Source organism: Micropterus salmoides, unplaced genomic scaffold (assembly GCF_014851395.1).
Source record: "Micropterus salmoides isolate LMB-PRFRI ecotype aquatic unplaced genomic scaffold, ASM1485139v1 Ms_hic_scaffold_8, whole genome shotgun sequence".
NCBI classification, from domain to species: domain Eukaryota; kingdom Metazoa; phylum Chordata; class Actinopteri; order Centrarchiformes; family Centrarchidae; genus Micropterus; species Micropterus salmoides.
The window spans coordinates 37523832-37540978 of NW_024044570.1; the positions used below are offsets into that span (position 1 = coordinate 37523832).

General features: G+C 40.0%; 1 protein-coding gene across 1 annotated transcript in view; it reads right to left on the reverse strand.

Moving 5' to 3' along the window:
* lrp5 (low density lipoprotein receptor-related protein 5) overlaps window positions 1-11447 on the reverse strand; it is an 83425-nt gene extending 71978 nt beyond the window's left edge. The window contains exon 1 of the mRNA XM_038705198.1: window positions 11189-11447. Coding sequence (XP_038561126.1) covers window positions 11189-11273 — 85 coding nt within the window. The 5' untranslated portion in view covers window positions 11274-11447. The remainder of the gene's footprint in view (window positions 1-11188) is intronic.
* Window positions 11448-17147: the final 5700 nt, after the last annotated feature.

Genomic DNA, 17147 nt, shown 5'->3' on the forward strand with positions numbered 1-17147 from the left:
TAAATAAATAAATAAGTATATATATGTACTGCTATGTACACAAAAGTGCAATAACATGTGGTATGCAAACACTTTTTTTTACCAGCAGTATTCCTTTTACACAGTAGCAAAATAATATGTCTTGTAAATCTCAACTTAAACATTAATGTAATCACATCAAATATAAAACCATAGCTATTTGCCACTGCCAGGGCATTACCTTTTATCTAGCTTGTTAAAGGAGACTGCTTTTCCAGTCCTATATTGTAGCTCTGTGACTCCTGTATAGCAGCTTTGCATGATTCAAAGTTTTTCTTATACTGATTCTTCATGTAAGCCTTCATTTCAGCCTCTGTCTGAACAAGCTGTAGATGCTCCTGTCTCTTTAAGGCCCCCCTCTCAAAGCTCACTGTCTGATTGGCCAAGACCTGAAGCATATTACCAGGCTGTTGTTGTTGCTGGGCGGAACAGGCAGACTGAGCGTTGCCGTGCCGTTAGTGTGGGAGCACATGACCATATATGGAACACCGGCTCAGTCTGGCTCGGTATTATGCTGCGTTCCATTTACCTCGGAAGTCGGAGGTCGGAGCTGGGAATGACGAGGTCACACCCAAGTTGACGGCGTTCCAGCTAACAAGTTGGAAAACCTTGCTCGGCCAGCTGTTTGTTTACAACTAGCCAGGTTAGCCATTAATATGCCTTGTTTTTTTTCTGAACAGGTATTAGCAGAAACATTTTTCTTTTATCAGGGAGCAGCATAAACAGTTCAGTAGCAAGTGTTCCTGTTAGAGTGAGGTGAAGTGCTCGCCTCACACACATGTGAAGCTGAATTGTCTTGAACTTTTTGCGCAGCACAAATCATTGGAAGAGAGATTGATCCTCGCTGTTTGTGAGTTTCCAGAATCTATAACTGTTAACTAAATAGTTATCAGGACATCAGCAGGATGGAATTGGCATTTGTTTGCTTGTCTTGCTTTTGTTTATCTACTTCTCCCACATGCTGCATCCAACGTAGTCTGCTGAAGCCTACCTCAACTGTTTAAAGTACATATCTGGTCACTTTAACTAACCTTCCAAATCATCCACAGTTACATCCCTTTTCCCCTTAGTTCCAAAAAACTGCAGAGACTATAGCCATTACTCTTCTGAACAGTGTGTGTGCACTTATTTTGTATGTTGCGTGGACATAAATCTGTATAGACAGTCGAATTGTGGGGACTGTCCCTCCTTTTTGGGACAAACCGGAAGTCCCCATAAGGTAAATTGTGAAGCATTAGGGTGAAGACTTGGTTTAAGGTTAGGGTAAGGGTTAGGCAAGTGAATGTAAGTTTTTGTCCTCTGAAGATGATATAAACACAACTGTGTATGTGAAGGGTTGCAAGGAAGGAAGAGATTTTCTTCACACCTCCCCAGCTGGGACAAGAAAAATGTGTGTGACGAGTGCAGGGAGCATATTTATTCAGCCTCTGTCTGTGTGTGTGTGTGTGTGTGTGTGTGCGTGTGTGCTTGTGTGTGTGCGAGGGGGCCCCCGGGAAATCAAGGTAGACGGCCACAGACTTCCTCTCTCTCCACCTCTGCTCCTTCTCTCCTATTTCCTCATCACCTCCTTTCCTCCTCCCTTTGTGTTGTATCCTCCTCTCCTCTTATCTGTTCCCTCTCTTCTCTCAGCAACTTCTGTCATTCCTGTCTTTTTCCTCTCTCTATCCTCCCTCCATCAGGTCTGCATGAAATCCAAACAGCAGAGAACCTCCTCGAGTTTCACACCAGCGCAACACAAACAGGAAAAAGATATCAATCTCTTCCTTACATTCCTCCTCAGCACTCTAACCAAATCTCTTCTCCTGACCCTCAGGCCGTCAGATTTCCCTTCTAGCCAATAACTATTTAACTTTCCTTGCAGCCCGGAGCATACCGACTAATATTATTCAAGCATCCCATCAAATTTCACTAGATTTTTTGGTACTGGCCAAACAGAAAGGCTCAATCACAACTCAACTTTAGACTGTATTTTATATCTGCAATGTTCTATTAGTGGATGAACTTGAATAACTTGAACAAAAGTTATGAAATTCAGTGCAGATTCAGAAAAATTAAATTAAAAGTAATTATTTTTTAGATTGTGGCATTCTGGTAGTTTGATCCTTCCATAATGAAAATGTTAAACTGGTCTGATGCAAAGTATTAGGAGCTGTTCTCATTCAGCCTGTGCTAAGTCTTGCCCTGTTTTGTTGAGTGTCGAGTGTGCCTCCATCCAAACAAAAGAACAGCCTCCGTGTATGAGGCTTGAATGTAAAGGCCCATATTGTGCAGGCTAATAGCGAGGAGTGTGGAAATCACCTTTTGGTTTGTCTCAGCAGTGGAAAAAGAAAATACCCAGGGTTCCAAAGAGTTTTTTGGGTGGCCCACCCAAATAGACTACCCCCCTACAAGTCAGTAGAGCTAAGAATCAAACCCCAACCCCTTTTTACTACTGACAAAAACATGTCTATATGTTCCATCGGACGATGTCTACAATGAAACATCGAGATGGACGATGACATCGGGTGGGGTGCAGGGGGTAGCGGCCGTCTTATGTGCATGCGTTCACTCGCACAGACTTCACTACACAAAAACTTGGTAGCCAAGCCCCAATGGATATTTTACAAGCACAGACCAGGTAAAGCAGCAGTGAACACACGGAGTGCAGATGTTGGTTTCACTGGTTTCAAAGGCTTATTAACAAGCCGGCATGCGTCTCACATGCTGCCGTGAAAATATATACAGTTATATATATATAACTTTATAAAACATACTGCTGATGTGGAGTAGACGGGGGAGACAGAGAGAGGCATGGCAAGCTGGTGTGTTTGCAGTGAGAGACCAGAGGTGTAGGTGTGTGTGAGTGTGTCTCAGGAGAGAACACCGAGGCAGGTGCAAAGCAGGTTTATTTAAAAATAATAATAATAATAATGTTTGTGGATTAAAACCTGCTTTCACAGGGCGGTATAATGTGAAAAATGTAAAAAAATTTATAAAGTCTTGACTTTATTCTCAGATCAAATGAAATTATCTTATAAAGTTAATAAAACTGCTTTGGCAGCAGAGGACTGTCAGGTTCAATTGTCAACAGTCAACTGACAAAAACAGCATAAGGCAATTATTTTGTCCAAATTGTAGCGGCGTGGTAGTGCAGTGGTTAGCACTGTCACCTCTCAGCAAGAAGGTTGTAGACCTTTCTGTGTGGAGTTTGCATGTTCTCTGCGTGGGTTCTCTCCGGGGGCTCCGGCTTCCTCCCACCCTCCAAAGACATGCAGGCTATAATTGACCTTAGGTGTGGATGTGAGTGGTTGTTTGTCTATGTGTGGCCCTGCGATGGACTGGCAACCTGTCCAGGGTGTACCCCGCCTTTCGCCGGATGTAAGCTGGGATTGGCTTGTAGTGTAGCAGGATAAGCGGTTGACGATGGATGGATGGATGTAGCATTTATAGATCTCAAAGTAATCCTTACTTTCCTTACCAGAGAAAGAAGTAACGCATGACCACGTAAACAAAGATTTCAAAATGGGACCCCTGATAACCCCCAACATGCTTCAATCCTTTGTTGAGCCTTATATATACATTGTCTATTTTAACTCTCTCAGCCTTAACTAGTAGCACTGATAATGAAACACCATCACTGACCATGAGCAGTTACTTCTGCCTGACACTGAGCTACTCTCCAGAGTGTGTGAATACATTCATGGAGTTGTTTCAGATGAAGCTACGTCGGTTTTGGTCTCTTCAGGGGATTTGTTTATAATTAAAGCTGCAAGCAGCGTTGGGCGGGCCCTCGCACGTGTAGTGCGTCGCAGTGTGAGGCAGCCGTGTTGCAGATTCTGGAGCTCTGCCCGTGCACTGGCGTTACAGGGCGGGAAGATTATGAAGCACGCAAAGTTATGGACAGATTTGAGCATGTATAGTTGAGTTACGACGGCTTCCTGTTTCACGGCAAAAAACTTACAGGCTTTACAACATGACATCATCAATGTGTTAAGAGTTTTTTGAAATAGTTTATAGCCAACCTGCAAGAAGTGGTTCATCACAGCATAAACGTAGTCACTTGAATTTTGGCTTGTAGATGTGTTCAAAGCGGGACTCTTATCAAACATGTAAAGTTTGGTGCAGATGTGAGCATGTAGAGTGAAGTTACAACAACTTCCTGTTATATGGCGCATCACCGATTTTGGACGTTCCACAAAAACTGACCGTTTGCACAACTTTTAATCGTCAATGGGTTTAGACTGCACAGCACAAATCTGAAGTCGGTCGGACTAAATCTCTACGAGGAGTTTGTTAAAGTACAAAGTGTATAAATCAAAAAAAAGTTTAGGGTATGGCTCCAAGAGGCTTTTTTGTGCGTCTGGACATGATATACATACCACAGAAATTTCAGACACATAGGTGAAACTTTGTCCGGGGGCTGCTCTGTAGGGGGCGCTAGCAAGCCATTTTGCCACGCCCTGCGCGAAATACATAAAATACGAAATTTTTCGCCACTCCTGAATTTTGTGCAAAGTTTGGTGAATGTTCAAGTATGTTTAGGCCCCCAAAATTTAGGTTACTTTGCAGAAAAAAGAAAAAAATAATCCCTTCAGTTTCAATAGGGACCTCACATGTTTTGTGCTCGGGCCCTAATAACCATGGCTAGGACAACTCATCGAAATAATCCACTAAGGGAAAACGTCAATTTAGGTAACGCTGTAATGTAAAGTGAACAGTGCTGCGCCTGTTCAAAGCAAAGCAGGGAATCCCCAAGAGAACAAGCTAAAATAAATAAAGCTAGAAATAATCCCAGAGTGCATTGTCAAGACCCCACGTTAAAAATATTTATGCACCCCGGCTGTTAGGGTAACATAACGTTACACCATGTATCATCTAACCATTTAATTTTTTCTGTTTACTTTACCATAATTAAAATATTGAGACAAGTTTTTGATATTTAATTTGGATAAGTTATTTGTTATATTAATCGAGTAATAACAAAATTATCTTTAGAATCAACCTAATCAATAAATAAGCCATTAGATTAAAGGATTAAAAATATTCATTAGGTCCAGTCCTAATAATAACAGAAAGGTAAACCAACAGCTGTATTCTTTTATGCTCTCTAATGCGTGTCCTGCAAGGTGAAGTTTCCCATCACTCATCACAGTGCATCCCACAACTAAAAACACAACAACAGTGTCAATCACTTCACCTGGGATCCAGTGTCCTTGACCTTGGAAACAGAAGTTTGAGATGGCTCCATCTCCATGACAACTGAGCAAACTCGTTTGGGTTTGGCTGGCTATTTAGCTACACCGGGTGCCTTTTGTTAAAAAGTTAGTCTGGGTGGTGATGGCGCAGTGAATAAGACACATGCCTTTGGTGTGAGACATCTGGGTTCAATTCCCTCTGTGACACATCCACCAATGTGTCCCTGAGCAAGATACTTACACCCCAGTTGCTGCAGAGGCGTGCGACCTCTGACATATCTATAGCAATTGTAAGTTGCTTTGGATAAATGCATCGGCTAAATGAATAATGTAAATGTATTCTTTTCAGAAAGTCAGGGAGCTCGACACTTTTGTCACTTTTCATGAACCGACCAATCACAGCCCAGATGTTTGATGTGCTACTGTAAACTTTTGGAATGTTCTGCATGAATGGTGATGATTATGACAAGTTAGTTCAGCATTAACAAATAACAGACTAACCACCTAGGAACAACACCCCAATTATTATTCCTATATAAGATACGTGGACTAATCCAATCCAGTCGATCAAAACTAAAATGAAAATGAAGCTCTTTGGTTTAGAATGTAAAATCTCACTCTTGTTCAGTAGGATTAAATGAATAACACTGAAGAAAAACACCCAAACCCCACCCACTCACACCGCGGAGGAGACAGACTTGTCTGCATGAGAAAGTTAAAAGTGAGGTGTCAAAGTTCAAAATAGCCTCCAACAGTTCTCTTCTTTGAGACACATCTTTGTATTCAATGTATGAAGTATCCCTGAGAACTGATCCAGGTCTTGTTACAGTGGGAAATGTGGAGATAATATTAGCACTGAATTCAATGATGCGTTTAAAATGAGGCAGATCAAACAACTTTTAGCTTCAGAATGATCAGTGATAGACACAATCCCTTCAAGTTTCAACTTTAAGTACCTGGTGCAGCTCTTTAAAATAATTTTGTTAATTGGATTTTCATCCATCCCACTCCCATAAAAATACTCCTGTCCTCCCATTCCATCCTGTTCAAGATTAAGAGTTTTCTGAAATAGTTTATAGCCAACCTGCAAGAAGTGGTTCATCACAGCATAAACGTAGTCACTTGAATTTTGGCTTGTAGATGTGTTCAAAGCGGGACTCTTATCAAACATGTAAAGTTTGGTGCAGATGTGAGCATGTAGAGTGAAGTTACAACAACTTCCTGTTTCATGGCGAATCATCGATTTTGGACGTCACGCCACGGACACGCGGATTAAAAAAAAAAAATCTGAAACTAGCGTTAATTTATGTTAAATATTACATTTATATGGGTTCCATCCCCGCTGTGACACATCCACCAATGTGTCTCTGAGCAAGACACTTAACCCCTAGTTGCTCCAGAGGTGTGCAACCTCTGACATATTTAGCAATTGTAGGTCGCTTTGGATAAAAGCATTGGCTAAATGAGTAAATGTAAATATATAGAAACTGATCTATGATTTCAGTTAAATTTTTTTCTTGCCCTGTCCCAGTCTGTGAATCCCTTCAGAAATGTCAGCCTCTAGGTTATTGGGAATGGCATTTAGTATATGAGAAGTCTTCACTTTCAACATCACTAAAGTCAGTGTTTCCCCAAGGATTTTTTTTTCAGGGTGGGTGGTAGAACCCCAAAACTACTAGTGTCGCGGTAATTCGTAATGCGTAATTCGTGTGTTACGAATATGTGGTGACATCATAGACGTACACAAATTTTTTTTCTTTCTTTCTTTTGTCACACATTCTCCATTTTTACTGCCAAAGTTACTCCTGATGGAGTGTGTTATAGTTATACTACGTTCACATATTGAATTACCAGACTGTGGATAGGCCCTATAAAATCTGTTAAAATTTTTGCCAGATTCATTTTCATTCATCCAGTTTCATCTTTTCTCAAATTCCATGTTTTCTGTTTAAATGTTTTGCAATTCTGTGTTTTACAATTTAAATACTGTCACATTGTCATTAGAAAGAGTGTAATTGTGTGGTGGATGATTAACATTTCAATATGAAATATTACAAATTAAATTAATATCAATTAATGTGATGTTTCAAATGTGAATGTGTGAAATGTATGTGCAATTACTTATGGGGACAATTCACAATAAATGTATTGCAACATCAAGTTATTAAAATATTATAATACTATTTAATAGGGGACAGTTCGCATGCATTGCTGCAGTACATGTATTGTGAATTGTTATCTGTCAGATATTGATTACTTGACTACTTGCAAAAAACTGTGGTCTCCAACATTAAAACCTGCCAGTTTACTCCACTGGGACTGGAGAAGACAGTAACATGACTTAATATAAAATGTAACAACAAAACCTTAGGTGCAAACTTGCTCTGTTTGGGACTGTGAGCTGCACTTTATCACAGGTGCTGAAGTTTAACTGTGTGGATTTATGATCAGATTTCTGCCTGATCACAGATGTTGTCGGTTTGTTTCGTTCAATCGCATTTAAAGAGGTTGCTTCCCCAAACATAAGACAGAAAAGAGGAAGACTGAAACCCGTGTGTTGACTCAGCAGGGACGATATTACATAATATATAATTCGCTGTGGGCATTACGGAAGATGCGTTTGAATTTGCATTGCATGTGAACACACCTTAACGGACCTGGATAATGGATGGGGGGGGGCGCGCTGGCCCAAAAAAGATTGAGAACCACTGGTATAGTTGATGACAAAAAGGAGGAAGATGCTGAATGGTTTTTTTGTTTGCCAACTGAAAAGAGGATGTGAGATAAGATTTTGCCGTTTTTCTTTTTCTCAGGTATTTCACTGTGGACAGAGGTTTGTACTAAAACAACCTCAAAACGCTAGTGTTTAAAAACAGAATTTTAAAGGTTAGAAGCCGCATATGTAGTCTGAGTATTATTTGTGAAAAAACACTACCATTTACAGAGGGATCCGCCAGTCTGTCAACTCACACACAGCTGTGATGTTTGCCTGGTGGTGTACTGACACTACACTGGAGTTTTTGGCCCGTGGATGTGAAGTGTGTGTACATGTGGTCACCTCAGTGACAAACCTAGGACGTCATTCTTCTTCTCTCAGGACCACCGAAAGCCAATAACTACAACTGATTCAGTACAGGCCTAACCCTACTGGTCCCACTGGAAGGCCAGTTTTCTGCACAAACTGGCCTTCAGACTTAATGCATTAACTGATTGGCTTATTTCATTATCAGTCAACTTAAAGTCATGATCCTTATGAGCAAACTGAGCTATAATGCTTGGCTGCGTGTTGTCTTGGCAACATGAGTAATGTGTGCATAAAGTTCCTCAGTGTCCCATTGTTCTGAAGAGGGGGAAAAGTCTGTGAAGAGCCCACATCTGCTATAGTAAATACCCGTAGTTGCCTACTTTGGTTATGATGCTTTTGCAAATCATTTCTGGTGCTGACCTTTGACTTTTATAAAGTTATAAAGAATGATTAGTGACATGGTTTAACTGAAGAGGCTACTTTAAGTAATTTTTTTTGTTGTTCCATATATTTTTCCAGTTTCAATTTATTGGTTATGATGTTGTTGCTCATGGTATGCTGATATGAGCTAATTGCAAATAAATCAGGATCAGCGTTTATAACAGCTGATTTATGACTATTAAAAATTAAACAGAGAGTCGGATCCTTCACTCATGTCAGGAGTGTTGCATAGTTTGCCGATCAGAGGGCGCTCTGCAGCTCCTCTGCTCAAAACTGCCCACCACAAAACAATCAGCCGAGTCTAGCGGTGCATGCAGAACAAGCAACAGAGAGTATGTTTTCAATGCGAGTTGGTGATTTCACACTAACGTTTCACATTCAAAAGAGGAGCTACAGAAAATTGTTTGGTTGGAAGTTGCGTTAGATACTTGTTCAGCTCAAGTCCTCTCTCATTTCCGACGTACCAACTGTAACAAAAGACAAGCGGCTTGCAGATACATTTTGAATATGTTAAACAATATAGTTTAACTGCTCATAAATGTTAGCGTTCCTCTACTGATAAACATGGCATTAGCTTTGTGGCTAATTTGGTAACGGGCAGCGTTAGCTGCTGTAAGTGTTGTTAATATTTAGAAGTAATGAATTAGAGATAAATGAGTGGACCATTCGCTAGAAATGTTTCAGAAATAAATTTACAATCACGTCTGTTAGCAGCGTAACATCCACCACTCACCTACCGTAAAATTAAACACAGTGCTGTGACTGTGAGAGGGCAGTGAAAAATGGGAGGGTTAGGAAGTATGGTCTCCGATGAGGGCTATTTTTATTATTATTTAAGTCATGTAATTGTGAGAGCTACCAGGAGCTACTCACCATAGCTCAGTAGACTCCGGTCAGCTGATGTTTTGTTCTGTGGTGCTGCAGGGTTGTTAACAGGGAAGTTGCAGAGCGCCCTCTGGTGGGCAAACTATACAACACTCATGACATGAGAGAAGGATCGCACTCTGTGTTTCTTTTTTTAATAGTCATATATCAGCTGTTATAAACGCCAATGCAGATTTATCTGCAAGTAACTTATATCGGCCGATAATATCTGTGAAACAATAAATCAGTTCCAAACAGAAACCAACTTGTTTAATACAAACTTTTTAAATCACAAACACCTGATACAAAATGATGTGTGTACTGATTACATCTGAAATTGTGGGTATGGAAAGGTGTTCGCTCCTTAGGCACAGACCCAGTGGACACATTCCCTTTGTTCTTTTATACTCACAATTAACACCAAAAGAGAAAAGTCCACACTGAGGTCAAGCAAGATAAGTGTTTTTGTGATTTGGTGCTATTTAAATCAAATTGAATTGAACTGAATTGAAGCCTACATTTTATGTTTTCTTGCTTTTACTTTGTGCCTTTCAGGCTTCACCTTTCTAGCATGTTGGACATTTAATTTAACATTATTTCTACAGTTTTTCAGTGTTCCGACATCAACTGTTATCTCTTAAGAATTTAAGTAGTACACAATGACACTTTAGTCTGATCTGAGTTCTGACCATTGGGATTTTAACTGGTTTAGTGAAGACATAATCAATAACCAGACACAGCTAAATCTTATAGATAAAAAGCCTGTATGTCTAAGTGGACAGAGAAGCCGTGGCTGGACATTTCAAGCTAGAATTGGACGTTAGAGTGCACTAATGTAGAAAACTAGTGGTGTGTACCATTATGACTGCCTGTTACTGACAAAGATAATGCCTTGCCATCACCCACTTAGTGAGTTCACAGGTAGCTGTAGAGGTAGTCTACAGTGGGATCAACTGTACAGGGACTATCAACATAAAACATGAAGCTTTAGTTTTAAGATGCAAGCAGACAAATACGAGCTAGCTTTAAGACCTGATGTAATGCCTTGCATCCATATGAGAGAACGCTAAGCCCCGCCTCTGCCTGGGCAGCTCCACATTAAATAGTAAGACCACAAATCAGGCAGTGGAGAAAGTAAGGCTCATAAAGACATTGATCCAAAGGGAGAATATATTTTAGTGTCTAGCAGCATTTTGTTTCCCAAATAGACATTCCGGCTTCTTTTTTTCACTATCAATGCACAGAGTATGTCTGACACCCGACACCGAGCAGGAATGGCTGGAGCAGCCGAGGCCCGAGAAAATAGCCCAGGCTGGCTTCAAACTTCATTTCTGCTCAGACACATAACCTCATAAACTACAGCCGCTGTACAGGGTATGAGGAGCAGTTTAGTTACACTGGCGTTACCCTCCAGCGTGTCGCACAAACCAGAGCAAAGTTTCGAGACTTTCACTGCAACTACTGTGTTACCCTTGGGACATAAAAACCTCAACTTTCAGACAAGCAATCACAGCTATCGCTCTAGTTCGTGTGGGGAACATTACAATCACATATAAACAACTGGAGCACAGCATGTTAACTACTATGTTCTTATCATTCTTCGCCCTGGTGGCTCCGCAATCCTTGTTCCTTAAGGATCCATGTTGTGAACAAAAAGTCAACGTACCGTCAACCGCCGACAGCAGGCAGCTCCAAAGCAGCAACACCGCCAGCAGACCGCCCATTTCAAGTCCTCTTCGCTTTAAATCCATAACTCCCACTCCATTTTCGGATATTTACTCCTTAATTAAGTTGCAAAGATGACCACTTGTCCGTGTGTACATGTACACACCTGGGCCCGTTTTCCGCCGTACAGCTAGTGTCTGCGCGCGTGCGGCTGCGCTCCTGTGTCCCTCTCTATAGACTATACTTTTTTTCCCCCAGTTAAGGCGCTCGCGCTACTTTATACTTGGACTGTCGAGCTCGCGCACGGAGAGAAAGGGCAGCCGGACGTGGTGTGACGTCACCCGACACGAGGCAGCGAGATGTATTTATTGAATTAATGGTGTTATCACTGATAATGGCCAGCTAATTCATTATATAGTTCAGAGTATAACGAAGAGGCCACATCTTTATTTCCAAATTTAGAAAAGAATTTGAAATCTGTGACATGATTGATAAATCACTGACACTCCATCAGGAGGTTCTTGACTCTATTGGCCCTCTTAAGAACAATACATCTCCTAGTACCGATGGCACACCTGCAGAATCTTTTTTAGGCCAGCTTGTTTCTGCATTTCTGCTACAGGTTTCCCTTAGGAAGCATATTTACAGCATATTTTCCACACCTGCCTTTAAAACCTTTGCATAGTATACAGCTACAGTATATTAAACAATTACACCATTTACAGTATAAGCATAACTCCCACTTTAATCCCTCACCTGTATATGTGACAAAAGTAAAAGTGTACATTTAAAACGTAATTAGTATTTTCTGCCTTCCCTCTGTGCTGGTAAGGACTTATTTAACATGTGTAAAAAAAAAAAAAAAAGAGACATTGTTTGAGGAGTTCTTCCTTGACCTTTAATCTCACGGTGCAGTGACTGCATGGAGAATCTCTGAAGTCCTGTCCTCACAGTGGAGATGCCTTAATGGCTGGTATAACTCTGAGCAAAACCACGAGGACACTAGGATGTATTTAAAGAGCATTGCTTGATAATCAGAGTTTCTCAAAGATAAATTAATATTCATCCCCTTCTCCACTTAATAGATGTCTCTCCACTCCAAACATTCTATGTGATAAATGTTAAGCTATAAGCTTTCAACAATTATTTGTATAAACATTTTACTAACAACATGGTGGATGTTTAACAAATAAAGAAATTAAGAGAATTTTCTATTTAAAAAAATACAAAAGTTTGTGTATGCTGTCAATTATAGTTCTTAGAAAGAACAAACATTGTGTCACAGATGTGGAAGGTCTGGACACTGGGCTACAGACTGCAGGGCTAAGAATGACTTCACTCATAGAGGTACATATGTCACCTGACCAGTCTAACATGCTGCAATATCAGGTACCAAATCAGATAAACAAGCCGCAGTACCCAGCTTCCTCCACACCAGGTCTGACCCGTATAGAATTGTAACCATGAATAGTGATGTGCAGCAGAAATAAGTATTACTGTTATTTAAATACATTAAAAAATAAATAAACAAAATTGCATAATTCAGTTACATTTACAGGAAACAGTTGGTAAATGTGTAAAATGTGGTTGTTGCTAGAATTCCATTGGTTGCGCCTGTGTTAAAGGAAAGTTTAGGATAGATATCCTAAACTTAGCATAGTTTAGCATGTTGTATATCATTTTAAATGAATAGTAATATAAGGTCAATTCTTAACAGTATTGCACACATGATACACTCTAAAATGTCACTCAAAGTTTAATATTTTATTCATTTACTTTCTATACTCTTTTACTCTTTTTACACTTTTCTCTTTTCTTTTGTTATTATTATTGTATTATTTTTAATATCTAGTTTATTATTATTATTATTATTATTATTATTATTATTATTTGTTTACAATAACATGTTGGAACATTCAAGGTCTGAGATCATCAGCAGACATCATAGTTTTACAGGAGACATGGTGCAGAGATGTTTCCACTGGTCGTCCTCACAAGATTATTATACCATCAACAAAAAATCCCACAATAACCCAAAGCAGAGATTCAGGAGGCCTGATTATATGGTGTAAATCAGAACTGAGCCAGTCCATCACAGTTATCATCAGAAGAATTTCATGGTTGAAAATGAACAAACAGATGATTTGTGCTGATCAACATGTCTACATGTGTGCCATCTATATACCTCCATCAGAACCCCCTACTACAACCCAGATACTTTCTCTATTCTTGAGGAGGAAATTAACCATTATAAAACCATGGGAAATGTGTTACTCTGTGGGGACTTGAATGCTCGAACAGGGGAAAGAGCTGACACTATGAACACCCAGGGAGACAAACACTTACCTGGAAGCACCTGCTTCCCCCTCCCTGAATATCCTGCTAGAAAGAGCTTTGACAAGCTTACTAACACAAGCGGTATGCAGCTCTGCCATACGCTCGGTCTGTACAAAGTCAACGGCAGGCTACGAGGGGACTCTCTGGGTCGCTACACTTACAGCTCAGCTCTTGGCAATAGTACGGTAGATTATTTCATTACAGATCTAGATCCAATGTCTCTCAGAGCTTTCACAGTCAGCCCCCTCACACCCCTCTCAGACCACAGCAAAATCACAATTTTACCATAAAGGGGCTCAGTCTAACTCTAGAGCCCCTAGTGCCTGTCAACTGTTTAACAGCACATACTCATATAATTCAATTCAATTCAATTTTATTTATATAGCGCCAAATCACAACAACAGTTATCTCACAGCGCTTTTCATAAAAGAGCAGGTCTAGACCGTACTCTGTGATGTTATATACAGAAGCCCAACAACTTCTTCTTCTTCTATCCCCTACAATTATCTTGTATTGATTGCACTTTTTGTTTTGATTGCACTTTTTGTTAACTCATACTTCCTTCCCTAGGTATTTACCCCATTGATGTGATATGTACTATGAGCTCTTACTAGTATGTACTGTCAGTTGTAGATCTGTATTTGATGCTCTGTTGATGGTTGATCCCAGAAAATCAAAACATACATGATTTAACCAATTTATTTCCAACTGAAACATTTCCCCATAATAATTTTAGAGTAAATTCTGCTGTAGACAAAATCAATTCAATGTTTCATCATTTGGCTTTATTGTCTAATTTGAAAGTCTCCAAACCAAAATCTCAAAAAATTCACAATAACAATGGTTTGAATGCAAAAACAAATGAAAAGCATAGGGCCCTAGATAACCACAACATACGCTGTCAATATGAGGCCACTCTAAAAAAGTACAATACACCCTAAAAACTAAGAAAGAACAACACAGCCAGAACCAGCTCTGTGAAACTGAGGAATCCTTAGAGTCCAACCAGTTCTGGGAGAAATGGAACAAACTAAACAAAATGGAATCCTCAACAAAATGATCAAATACTCAGACCATAAAATCAGACAGGCTATACTACAACTGTTCAATACTATTCTAGCAACTCACAATTAACAAAAATCCGTAAATAATATTATCCAAATAACTACAGAGGAATATGTGTATCCAGTAACCTGGGAAAATGTTCTGCAACATCATTAATAAACGACTTGTCAACTTTCTTGATGACCACCATATTTTGTATAAATGCCAGACCATCTATTTACCCTCCAGACTTTAATTGATCAAGAATTTAAAATTAATAATAATATAGAAATCAGGTTACACACAATTTCTATTTAGACACCACTAAAATACAATATACAAAAAACTACCCTTCCCTTGGCTTCAACATTACATACACAGGAAAGCTCAACATGGCTGTGAAAGATCTGAGGGACAAAGCAAGGAGAGCTTTCTATGCAATAAAAAAAAACTAATAGAACCAATAATTCTATATGGCAGAGAAATCAAAACTAAATAATGAATATGACAAATGGGACAAAACAATCATAGAATCTTTCCATACTGACCTCTGTAAGAGCATCCTACAGGTGCAGAAAAAACACCAAATGATCTGTGCCGAGCAGAGCTTGGCCAATACTCCCTCTTACTAAAAATACAGAAAAGATCAATTAAATTTTACAATCACTTAAACTCAGTTAACCCTCAGACATACCAACACAGAGCCCTAACATACCAGGAGCTGAAACCAGAGAAGAGTCCCCTCAGCCAGCTGAGGCTTTCTGAAGTAACAAGTCCCCAACAGCCTCAGGACAGCAACACCAACTCGAGCAGACCAAACCAAGAAAACAACAAGAAAAAAGAAATATATATTCAATACTGGAAAGAAACCACCAAAACACAAAGTAAATCACAATGTTATCTGACCCTAAAAAGAGAATTCACACTGGCAATAAAATGTCCTAAATTAAGAAAAATGCTGTGTACTGCGGTAAGTTAAATTTGTCAGATATGTCATTACAGCGGCCAACTGTCCGCTAAACACTTATTCTTACAGTAGTTTTGCCTAAGCAGTCACAGTTCTTTCCATCTTTTTGCAACTGTCCTTTAATCTCATAGTTGTTTTCGGAAGTTTTGGCAGGTAACGCTAGCTTAGCTGTTAGCGACTTTACACTAGAACCGCCAACGGGTCAAATTTACCCGCGGCTGTTTTTTGATTGTATGTATCTTTGTTTGAATATAATATTCAAGTCCCCCAGTCTCTGACTTTTCCTAAAAATGTGTTATGTAGCACCCCCTATTGTTAAAAAATGTCAAGATAAAGCCAGATTTAAAAAATTGGCATTTATACCCATAAGCGCCAGTGGGTAAAATTTACCCCTATAGAGAATACAGTCATTTTAGTGCTGTACATGTCGCGCGTTTAGTTAAACATTCAATGTTGCTATTGGCAACGCCTTTTCCACTACAGGCATTACACTTGCTCAGCACAGTGAGTGAAGGAGAGTCTGACGGTGGGGGCTGAGCGATGTGTCCTGGGTTGATTCTGCATCTGACTGGGTCATTATCTGACAGCGATCGACTTGAACAATGAAGTAAATATGCATAAAAGCCGCTGCTCATAGGTTTTGTGTTGCTACATGATCATCAAAACTAATGCTGCAGTAATCTAGTTTTTCCCTGTGATAGAGGTGTGTTCTGCGGTCCCTTCAAGAGAGCATGCGGCTCCCTCGTGTACTTTTTGACCAGCTATAACGTTTCCAGTGCTGTGTATTTTTTAGTAAAAGTGAAGTGCTAGTAAGAGCTCATAGCACATATCACATCAATGGGGTAAATACCTAGGGAAGGAAGTAAGAGTTAACAAAAAGTGCAATCAAAACAAAAAAGTGCAATCAATACAAGATAAATGTAGGGGATAGAAGAAGAAGAAGAGCACAGTACGTGCATGTTAGATGTTAGGAGTTAGAGTTGTTATAAGAGGAAGTGTTCTCAGAAGAGATGAGTTTTCAAGAGCTTCTTGAAGTCAGAGAGGGACACCCCTGCTCTGATGGCGTGTGGTAGCTTGTTCCACTATTGTGGTGTCACAGATGAGAACAGGGACCGGGATTGCTTTGTGTGAAGGGACGGCAGAGCCAGGCGGCGTTCGTTGGAGGAGCATAGCGGCCGAGAAGGAACATAAGTTTGTATCATGGAGTTTAGGTAGATGGGTGCAGACCCAGTAGTCACTCTGTATGCAGCATGAGTGACTTGAATCTGATTCTGGAGGCCATGGGGAGCCAGTGGAGGTCACTGAGTAATGGAGTGACATGAGTCCTTTTGGGCTGATCAAAAACCAGACGCGCTGATGCGTTCTGAACCATTTGTAGGGGTTTCAGCTGGAAGACCTGCTAGGAGTGCATTGCAATAGTCGAGGTGAGAGATAACCACTCTAAATACAGTAAGACTGTTATTCACATCAGCGGTAATGACTCCAATTACGCCAATCGGAGGTGACTAAGATTAATGTTGAGTTGGTGTTTAGGCCTATACGCTAAAACAATGTCGGCCATCGTAGATTTCTCTGGAAATCTGCAAATCTGATGATGTGGGCTTTGTAGATC